Genomic DNA, 11906 nt, shown 5'->3' on the forward strand with positions numbered 1-11906 from the left:
CGTCCAGAGTCGGAATTGTCCGGAGTCGGAGTCGTTCAGAGTCGGAGTTGTTCAGAGTCGAAATTGTCTGCAATCGGAGTCGTCCGGAGTCAAAGTTGTCTGTTGAAATCGGAGTCGTCCGAAGTCGTTCCTAGTCGTCCGGTGTCAGCCGGAGTCTGTTTAACAAGTGCACGTCCTAAGCCGGAAGAGGAAAAAACAAAACGATATGGAATGTCTGACCACAAACACATTGAACCGATCGTTTTCGGCCGACTCCGACTCCGGCCAACTTTGGTCTACTCAGGATGACTCCGGCCTACTCCGGACGACTCCGACTCCGAGCGGAACTAGTGGTTCGGATTTTGCCGAAGTCAGAATCAAACTTACAATAGCCGGAGGCAGATGCTTCAGAGAGCACACCACTAGTTAAGTGCCTTCAATGGAACGATGGAGCAGCGAACCTAGGTTCAAATAAAGTCGATAAGTGGTTGTGTATGAGAAGACTCATTGGGACACCTTTCCTTTTTTCCTACTCATCATATCGTAACAAAAGCAACGCTATTAGATACAGTGTTTTCTGTACAAATGAGGAAGAACTCGCTATATTGTAGGCTTCCCGTAGACCAGAGCTATTAATGTTTGTTATATCTGAGCTATACTTCTGGCAGCACTGGAGCTGTCATACGCTATTCCCCATACACACCGTGGTATGAACAACTACCTTCCATACACACCGTGGTATGAATAGCTAGATTCTATATACACTGCGATCGCTTCCGCTACCGTTCTACGACACTTGAAGAAGAGAAGCCGAACTACAAGCACTACAGGACTACAAATATATTTAGATAGAGATAAAACAGTTCGGTTGTACAATTTACTTAATTACGGTTCCGCCCCATCTACAACAATTTGGCGACGAGAAGTACGAAGCTACGTGAATGTGCTAGGCGCAATACATATACAAACAAGTTGCTGCATCGTGAATTTGGCTGTCTACTGCGTAATTTTACATCACAATGGCGCTTCCTAACCCGGTTGTCGACGATCCGGCAGTCGCCAGTCCCGCTTTGCCTGCTGTGAGTGGTTCTGCGGTACCAGTTACATTTCATTTCGAGCCATTCAATCCTGCTTCATCGAAATTTGACCGATGGTTAAATCGACTACAAATTTCATTCCGGATTTACCACGTGCGTGAAGCCGATAAACGCGATTTTCTGCTACACTACATGGGCGGCCCTACATACGATGTGCTGTGCAATAAGCTGAAAAATGCTGAGCCACATACAAAAACGTACGACGAGATTGTAGCTCTACTGAAGGAACATTACAGTCCTACTCCTTTGGAAATACTGGAGAATTTCAAGTTCGCGAGCCGTAAACAGCTAGAGCAAGAAACTCTAAGCGATTACCTGATGCATTTAGAGAAGCTCGCCCAAACATGCAATTTCGGGGACTACATGGACAAGGCCCTCCGGAACCAGTTCGTTTTTGGCATCCAGAACCGTGTGATACAGTCTCGATTGCTGGAAGTGCGCGACTTAACCTTGACAAAGGCAAAGGAGATCGCATTCGGAATGGAAATGTCTCATCGTGGAACCGATGAAATGCACAACTCACGTCAAAAAAGTGAGGTTCAGCACATCGAGCATGGAGCAAACAAAACTAAAAAAAGTTTCCAGTCATCGAGCCAAGCCAGTTCCAGTCAAAGTTCCGGTCGCCTGTCGAACAAGCAGAATGGTGGAAATAAACGATGTTATCGTTGCGGGGATCCTGACCACTACGCAGACAAATGCAAACATAAAGCTACGATCTGCAAATACTGCAAGAAAGCGGGGCATCTTGAGAGGATGTGTCTCACCAAGACCAACGAGAAGGGGACGGATGACGCACATCACCTGGAGGAGCAGCCGTGTGTTATGAAGGATGTGTTACACCTGAACGCGATCCAAGGTATTGCTGGTAAGTTTTTGTTGAGTCTGTGGATAAATCAAAAACAGCTAACGTTCGAGGTCGACACTGGTTCACCCGTATCCTTAATCAACCTACAAGACAAACGAAAATACTTTAACAATTTTGACATTTCCCCTACTAACATTCGACTCGTGAGTTACTGCGATAATGACATTGGTGTGCTTGGGAAAATAACGGTAAAAGTAGTTGCAAATGGTGAGGAATTTACATTGCCTCTACATGTCGCAGAATCTAGTAGACATCCGTTGTTAGGGCGTGATTGGCTACTTGCTTTGAATTTAGATTTCAATCGTGTATTCCAACCAGGTACACATTCAGTTTCCTACTGTAGTGGCAAAAATCAGTCTACCACTAATGCATTGAATAACTTACTTACAAAATTTTCACGTGTCTTTGATGAACGTGTTGGTAAAATTGAAGGAATACAAGCTACACTTACTGTTAGGAAAAATACAAAACCGGTATACATAAAAGCTAGGCCAGTGGCATTTGCAGTGCGCAGCACGGTTGATAAGGAAATTGATCATTTCGTGAAAGAAGGCATATGGGAAAAAGTGGACCACTCAGAGTGGGCTACACCTGTTGTTGCTGTTAGGAAAGCCGGAGGCAAAGTGCGGTTGTGCGGCGATTACAAAATTACTCTTAACCCAAACTTACTGGTGGATGAACATCCTCTTCCGACGGTCGAAGAACTTTTTGCTACTGTTGCGGGAGGGGAGACATTCTCAAAATTGGACCTTTCGCAAGCTTACTTACAACTCGAAGTTCGACCCGAGGATAGGGACTTACTTACATTGAGCACTCATAGAGGCTTGTTTCGTCCCACTCGACTCATGTATGGAGTTGCTTCCGCACCTGCAATTTTTCAACGTCTGATGGAGGAAATTTTGCAGGGCATACCTGGCGTTACTGTCTTCATTGATGACATTCGCGTTACTGGTTCTGATACAAAAATGCATTTACTTAGACTTGAGGAAGTACTTAACAGATTAGATAAATATGGATTGCGTGTCAATAGAGAAAAGTGTGACTTTTTCTCTGATCGAATTGAGTACTGCGGGTACATGGTGGACAAGCAAGGAATCCACAAACTCCGCGAAAAGATTGATGCAATACAAAACATGCCTATTCCTAAAAATAAGGAGCAAGTACGGTCTTTTGTTGGACTCATTAACTACTATGGTAGATTTTTCCCTAACCTCAGTACTATTTTGTACCCACTGAATAATTTACTTAAAGATGACGTTCCATTTGTGTGGAGTGCTGATTGTGATAAATCGTTTACATTGGTAAAAAGGGAGATGCAATCCGATAGGTTTTTAGTACATTATGACCCGTCACTTCCGGTAATTTTAGCTACTGACGCGTCCCCATACGGGGTTGGGGCAGTTCTTAGTCATCAGTATCTTGATGGAACTGAACGGCCATTACAGTACGCATCTCAGACCCTTACTCGAACGCAACAAAAATATTCTCAGATCGATAAGGAAGCCTACTCGATCATTTTTGGTGTTCGCAAGTTTCATCAATACCTTTACGGTCGCAAATTTATTCTGGTAACAGACAATAAACCTATCAGCCAAATCTTTTCGGAATCTAAAGGACTTCCTACTATGTCCGCAATGCGCATGCAGCATTACGCGGCATTCCTACAGGCGTTCGATTATAAGATTCGACATCGCCGTTCGTCGGAACATTTCAATGCCGATGCTATGTCTCGCCTACCGGTTTCAACTACTGACCCTGAATCGGAAATTGAAGAACCGGAGGTAGTCGAGGTAAATGCAATACAAACACTCCCACTGACTGTAGATGAATTGAGTGCAGCTACCCTAGCGGATGTGAATGTTCGCGAATTGCTACGTGCCCTAAGAACTGGAAACTCAGTTGAAGGGAAACATAGATTTGGTGTGAATCAGGAAGAATTCAACTTACATAAAGATTGCTTGATGCGTGGTAGCCGAGTATACATACCACCTGCATTGCGAAGAAAGGTGCTTGAAGAACTCCATTCAACACATTTCGGTATAACACGAATCAAATCACTTGCTCGGAGTTATTGTTGGTGGGAAGGCATAGACAGAGACATCGAAAACCTGGTCAACGATTGTGCTTCCTGTCAGGCTGCAAAGGCTAATCCTCCCAAAGTCACTTTTCATTGTTGGGAAACACCTACGGAACCGTTTCAGCGTGTTCATGCGGACTATGCTGGCCCATTCATGGGACTTTACTACCTCATATTAATTGACGCATACTCGAAGTGGCCTATGGTCTACGTTGCGAAAAACATGACTACGGAAACGACAATTCGTTTGTGCCGGGAGTTTTTCAGTACTTATGGATTACCTTCTGTCTTTGTGAGTGACAACGGTCCTCAATTTACCTCTACTGAATTTTCAAGATTTCTTAAACTAAACGGAATTACTCATAAACTTAGTGCTCCGTACCATCCAGCCACTAATGGACAGGCTGAAAGATTTATACAAACAATGAAATCTAAACTAAAGTCGCTACAATGTGATCGAGGGGAAGTTCACAGTGAAATTTGCAATATACTGCTCTCATACCGTAAAATGATTCACCCAGCCACCGGATTTTCACCTTCAAAATTAGTGTTCGGTCGTCAGATCCGTTCAAGGCTGGATCTCATGATACCATCAAACGATCCAAACTCAAATGAAGTTCAGTCTAAAATACGTGCATTGACTACTGGATCAAAAGTTGCAGCTCGAGAATACGTTCACGGAAACAAGTGGGAGTTTGGGACAATTAAAGAACGTCTAGGTAAACTCCACTATTTAGTGAAACTAAATGACGGGCGGACCTGGAAAAGGCATATCGATCAACTACGTAGTGTTGGTGCAGGGCTATCGGAATCTACTAAGGAAGAAATTTCTTTGCGCCGTGAAGAGATTGGTGGTGAAAATTTCTACGACAACACTATCGCAGTCACTCCAGACATTACTACAAATACATACAACTACGATAACACTTATACATCCACTGACATGTCCCTCCCTGCTATCCCGACTGCTCCTAATCTTGAAACGGGTATCCAACTACCGATTTCTAACGAAACAGCTGCAATTGACCAACCCACAGGGTCAGCGGACTTGCCGGTGGACCAAAGGTTGCGTCGTTCTCTGCGGACCATCAAGCCTCCGCAAAGGCTCAACCTATAACAACGAATTCTATTTTGCGCGGAAGAGCTGTTATATCTGAGCTATACTTCTGGCAGCACTGGAGCTGTCATACGCTATTCCCCATACACACCGTGGTATGAACAACTACCTTCCATACACACCGTGGTATGAATAGCTAGATTCTATATACACTGCGATCGCTTCCGCTACCGTTCTACGACACTTGAAGAAGAGAAGCCGAACTACAAGCACTACAGGACTACAAATATATTTAGATAGAGATAAAACAGTTCGGTTGTACAATTTACTTAATTACGGTTCCGCCCCATCTACAACAATGTTCAGCTAGATATTGCCGAAAAAAAAGAGAAGAATAGGCTCATACCTACTGTACTATGAACACCTTACACTGTCTCACTTTTAATGAAAAACTAACTTAAAAACAAATACCCTCAAAACGTTGTGAATACTGAATTACCTTCTAGGCATTACAAAATATCAAATTTGCAGCAACAAAATGTTTTCGCTTATGACCGATGCATGGAATAATTGAAGCGCGCATAGTTTTCTTTCAATTTCTTCTCATGATAACGACTGTTTGTAGTTATAGATGTTGTTTTTTTATACGTCCTGTGCCTTTTCTTGGTTTAACACGCTGTACTCTTTATTCTATGCATAACTTTGAAATTCGTTTTTGCTATTTTAGTGCTGTTATTCAGTATGATAGGTCTAAATTAATGTAAACTAAACCATTTCAAAGACCCAAAGCTCCAGCAAACCAGCTCCAAAGAACAAAATAGGTACGGCCCGTTCTTATCTAAAAAGAAACTAGTTCCATACCGCTCAGAAAACAGAAAACTTCCCATCAGTACTCTAGTGATCTAGATCTAGTGATCTAGAATATGTCAAATATTCTGAAGCTATAATTACACAATAACACACATTCACACTGTAAAGGTGTATTTGGATAACCGTGAAAGCGAAGCTAAGTGGCAATACTCATCCGAAAAGAACACGGTGTAACAGATTCTGCATGTTTTTTTTTTCTTCTTTTCACCCCTGTTCACGTTCCTGCACCACAAAATGTGACCTGATTTGTGCTTCAATAATCAATTCGTTACGCTTTCTCCAGGGTTGCAGCGTGTGCAGCACCTCGCCGGCATTGGACGCTCGCTCAACGCTTCCTTTGCGTTCAACGCCGCCAACGATAATTGCTTTCAAATAATAAACGTCATCTTTAGCAAAGCATTTGAATTTGTAAAACCGTTATATCCCCTTTTTCTTTCCCTTGTCGAGCCGAGCGTCGCCGAGATTGTAAACCTCCGTGGGGAGTGCCACACGCTACAGCCGCCAGCGGGGACCGCACACTGATTTTATTGACAAACAATCACGTGCTCCGGCGATCGAGCGCGTAGTTCCAGCGTCGATGGCCAACGATGACGACTACGAAGCCGATTTCTTGGCAAAACACGCGGCACACGCGGCCACGCGGTGCGCTTAACGGTCGCATTGTTCCGTCAATCCTTTACGCCGCTGGTGGTATCTTCCTTCTTTCACTTCTGTTTGTGTGCGTGTGTGTGTGTGTGCGATTGGGATTTTCTCCCAGCAGCAGTTATCAGTAGGTGTCCAAAGACTAGACCGCAAACCAGAATTGCGTTGTCGATTGTTTGTTTAACCGAGCCGGGTTTGTTTCTGCTTTTAATTGCTGTGGAACAGCCTGAAGAGTTCCTGTGGCGGAGTTCCTAGGTCCTCTGCACGATACAAACGTCAATTTTCCAGGGCTCTTTGGGTTTGGGTTTGCGGTGAAAGATAGCGTTGTTTTTTTGTTTATTTCTGCGCGTTGTTATTAAACAGAACCACTATAAAGGCTATCCTTCCCATGCAAAGCATGCAAACAATCGAATTAAACAATACTGATTCAAACTTCAAACAAAACTGTCTGGGAAGTGGCACAGCATGATCTAGCTTTAAACGAAAAAACATCTGAAAAAAAAATTCTAACCCCCATTTGATGAGAATATGTACGCGAGGAGCCTTCGGATGGAAACGCTCATTGTTCACGGGAGCACAAGCGGGCAGCTGACGAAGGACATCTAGATAAACCACCTACTCTCATGTTCGCTCGCCGTGTCGTCCTCGTGGTGCTTCCGGTGAGAAGCGGTGGCACAAAACCACCCCCCCCCCCTCCCTTCCGTTCCGGATTGTGATCGCTTCTCCAGTTGCAGTGCCCCGGCCAACCAGTTGCCGAAGGTAGGAAAGGATGCCGAAGGACGAGTAGTGTGATGGCACGCGGGCGCACCAAAGCAACCCTGGGTCTCTCCCACCCCTGTTGGGAACCGATCAAACAACCTGGTGAGAAAAATTAGCGTAATCCGATACGGTTTCGGAACTTTCGGCCAGCCGAGCGCGCAAGGTCCTGTGGAGGCCCGGGGTGCTGACACTGAAAGGATCACGGGATCAGGGGCCGTTGGATTGCGTTGTTGTTGTTGTTTTTTTTTTTTTGGTATGCTGTCTGCCAACGTACGAAAAACCCCCGCCACTTTCCCACACAGATTGAGACACACAAAAAAGAGCAAAACACACACACACATATGAGATACACGATGCGCATCCGGGATATCTCCTTTTGCTGGAGTTTGCTGGAGTTTCCGATTTCGCGTACCTCGGATTCACCTTCACCAGGGTTCAGCCTTATCGTAGGTGCTGCCATTGCTACGACCTGTCAGGCAACAGGAAACCGGAGCGGCTGGTGTGTGTGTGTTTGCTTTAGTTATTGTGTTATTGCATTATTCCGAGGCGCAGACAGACGAGCGTAGAGCTGGAGCGTATTTGATAGCGGAGCAACACACAAAAAGCAAAAAATCACAATAAAGAAAATCAGGAGCCGTCCCGAGGCAGGTCAAATTTCCCAGCCCGTCCACGGCATGGGTGTCTTATGGGTGCGACGGGCGAAAAAAGGATACATTTTCCCGTGTCCTTTGAAGTGAATTGGAGATCTTTACAGGTGGGAACACGAGCACAGCCGTTTGCAGTTTGCCAGCAAGCGAGGAGACGACAGTGGCATTGGCCTGTTCACCGGGGTTTCGCAGCAAGTGTGACAAGCAACAGACTGTGTGGTGATTGTACCAACTCCCAATGCAAAACTGGTTGCCAATGTTGCTTTAAGATCTCACCCCAAAAGCCAAAAGGACTTTTGCGATGTTGAGGACTTCGGGAAGAGCTGGCAACTTCTGGTCAACGCTACCTTTTCTAGGCATAATAACCAGCATTACAGCGTTGGAAGCAAAAAGTCATTTCACTAATCAAGCGCTCCTGCTCGCCCACCATTCTGTCCCCTTGTTGCGCCCCGCTCCTTCCCATTCTGGCACGGCTGCTTAGCCGTGTAATATCCGCCAGCTTAGCCCGTTCGAACAACACAACAACATCCAGGCAGAGATGCTTGGTGCTCCGACCGCTCGACGCGTCGCTTGGTGACTTTGGTCTCGCGCAAACCGCCCCGGCAGTTCGGTGCTGCAAATGCAAATGCCCGACAGAACGGGTTCCCCAGTTGCAGGGGGGTGAAACACACCGGATTGACCGGATTCCGGATAAGCTGCGGGTTAAATCTGCTAATCCAATTATCCTCTCCCGCAAAACCAACAAACCGTATCGGAAAGAAAGTGGACCGGTGGAATAACCCAGGTACTGTGGGGTGGCCTGGCTAGCGGTGAAGATTTCCGTTTGGATTGGGCTTCGCTGGCTCTCGTTGCTCAACCGTACGCCCGTGACGGTTGAGCTGCCGCTCTGCAGACACTTTCAGAGGCGCAAGCAGTAATGTCAGGATAAGATAACGCTTGGTGTAAATTGCTCAAGCAAAAGATACGATGCTTATCTGCCAATTGTTGACAGAAACGAGCGAACGCACCAGAAAGGGTTTGCACGGCTTACTTTCGCAACCACCGAAAAGAAGGTCCTTACACTGGCTTTCGGGATTAACTTCGGGCCGCCGAAAGGGCGCATCCTTAAGCCGTTGTAAATTATGGACTTTTGCCATCGATGACCAACCCGAAACCTCACCGCCGTGGAAGCGTGATAGCCTCGGGGACCCGGAGGTATATCGGGGTACGGGACAGGTTCGGGGCGTTGAGCTGGGTTCGCACGGGGGAAGCAGGGGTTGGAAAGTACGCGCGCTACACTGAAGGGCGCACACAATGGTGAAAAGTCACAATAAGCTACTAATCCAATTTCCGTCCGAACCGAACCCTTTTCTCCTCGTTTGATGGGTATATCTGTGGAGGTAGGTAGGTGTGTCTGTGTGTGTGGGTGTATGTGGCTGTCGTTTGTCTAAACGTTTGCTCTAAGGCACCGAATGTTGTGCATCAATTTTTGTCTGCAAGTCAACGTTTTTGGGCCGTTGTACTAATAATGATAGACGCACAAGACATTGTGAGTAGATGTTTAATGATGTTTACGTTGCATTAGAGTTGCATTGTTTCTTGTGACAACATTGTTTGTATCTGAAAATGAATTGCCAACTTGACTCCATTAAAACATTCAAAATCGGCAAAGCATTTGCGAAAGTTTAAATACTATTCATTACATTATTGATAAAGAAACTTGCATTTACGAAATTTAGGAGACACATTTCCACAAACTGAGTACAACATTTGAATAATTGCTGCCTGAGATAAAAAAGGTAAAATTTGCGACACATTGAAATACATTGATGCCTTAAACAATAAAACTTAATGACTTAGAGGCACAATTTAATAGCGTTAGCAGTGTTCTCTATTATCTAATTTTGTACGAGAAACGTACAAATAATCGGAAAGATGTGCTTTGGAATACACATCTTCGGATGCTTTTCTGTTTCGCTATATGATTACGTGATTACCGGTGAGATCCTCCATGATGTCATCAATTGGCTGAAAACTTAATGTAACCCAGGAACCAATGGTATACCGAACAGCTTAGCGAAACAGTGCGCTGATGCATTGAGCGTTCCTCTGGAGACTGTTTTCTAAAGCATCGCTTCAAATGTGGATATTTCCTGAGCTTTGGAAATCCTCATGAATACCCCGTATCCTAAGAGAAGAGCCTAAGAATGATGCACCAAATTATCGTGGTATAACATCTCTAAGTAGCTTTGGAAAAAAATCTTGGTAATCAAAATCTACGACGACCTAGTCATGTCATGTATCAGTAACATATCAGGTTGATCAACATGGTTTCGTACCTAAACGATCTGTAAACACAGACATCTCAGTTCGTTACTGCGTGTCACATCAAATGGATGCCCCGATCACAAGATCCTTCTTGTTAAAACTCTCCCAGCTTAAAGTATCACCACTTGTTGGTTGAAATGGTTGAAATCGTACCTGTTGTAAATAATGTTTTGTAAGAGTAGGGAACATAACATCGAAACCATTCAAAACTATTCCGATGTTACGCAAGGGCTTTTAGGGCCGCTGATATTTACACTCCTGCACTATTTTCAGTTATCAGATCAATCAATGACTGTTTCGCACTCCAGGGTAATGTAAACCTATAAACTTTAATTACTCATTACACGGCCACACGTTGTACGTTGGTCATCAGTCATCAGGTTCTCTAGGTGTATTCCTTGATGAATCGCTATCCTTTCGCGAGAACTACCACTCTATAGCCAATTGGACTCGGGCCAATGTTAGGACTCGTAATCAGGCAAACTCTTGAGATAAAAGATCCTGATAATAGATAATAGATAATAGATAAAAGATAATGTCTGAAAGTAATATATTCCGCATTGGTAGGATACATCCTAGAGCCTAACACAGTGCTTTTCTCCCAATACTGTGACGTGTGAACGGTTTGGATAGAAGGCTCTCCAGAAAGCAAATAGATTCCCCAGAATAGCGGTATACCGACTACGATGGCCGTCATCGCAACAGTTAAGGCCGGGCTACATTGATCGTACTCGCAAGTGTAATTTCGATTTTCACTAGCGCATCTGGCGGCGGCTGGTGGAAGCTTTTTTTGGTCGTCGAGGGAATGGTCGTGCCGGATCTCAAATTTAAGTTGTTTTTCTATCGTTTTTTGCCATGAAAATGGATGCAATGCTTATAGGACATGTGTGTCTACCTTTTACAAAACTTTTCTTGTCCAAATTAGGTTAATAACATGGAAAAATTACATATTTTCTAAAGCGGCTCCAAATTGTTTGGAAAAATGCTTCGGTCAGCCGCCGCCAGGTGCGCTAGTGAAAATTAAAATTACACCAGAGAGTACGATCAATGTAGCCCGGCCTTTAGATTGCTTGTCACGATGCTTGATGCTTGGTCTGCAAACCATCAAGCATAGACGTTAGGCTACATTTGTCGGGAAGTAAATCAATGGAGGCATAGACACTCCTTCCACAAAAAAAAACCTCGGAGCCTTCCATAAAAACTGAATGTTCATGCTCAAGACCTGCACAATCCTGTAAGGCCCGCTATAAACCAAATAATAAAAAGTTTCAACAAATACCAAAGATTTTTTGGCTTCAACATTCAACACAACAACCAGTTCAAACCCAATTGTCGCTCGTTTTCTCATCGATAGTGCTGAAGCTCAGTTTGTAGATAAATAAATAAATGTCAAATAAACAAACTGTAATGTTTCTCCTGCCTCTCTAAAATATGTTAATCCTTTTTAAACAAATGTACAAAATATCCAAATTTAGGTAACATGTTGCCCAATGTTTTATAACTTGAAAAGAGTTTTTCATGACTGATGACACTGTTTTCCACAATTTACCTCACACATTATTGTAATATAACCAGTGAACCATTAAGTTTTCCATTCCGTAGTGTT

At 44.2% G+C, this 11906-nt stretch overlaps 1 protein-coding gene across 1 annotated transcript; it reads left to right on the plus strand.

Moving 5' to 3' along the window:
- Nucleotides 1–551: 551 nt before the first annotated feature.
- Nucleotides 552–5431, plus strand: LOC120959156 (uncharacterized). Its single transcript, XM_049610445.1, has 2 exons — nt 552–1941; nt 5056–5431. Exons 1-2 carry the CDS (start codon nt 999–1001, stop codon nt 5133–5135), a joined length of 1023 nt encoding a protein of 340 aa, XP_049466402.1. The 5' UTR covers nt 552–998; the 3' UTR covers nt 5136–5431.
- The last annotated feature ends 6475 nt before the right edge of the window (nt 5432–11906 follow it).

The sequence above is a fragment of the Anopheles coluzzii genome, chromosome X (genome assembly GCF_943734685.1).
Source record: "Anopheles coluzzii chromosome X, AcolN3, whole genome shotgun sequence".
In the NCBI taxonomy this organism is placed as follows: Eukaryota; Metazoa; Arthropoda; class Insecta; order Diptera; family Culicidae; genus Anopheles; species Anopheles coluzzii.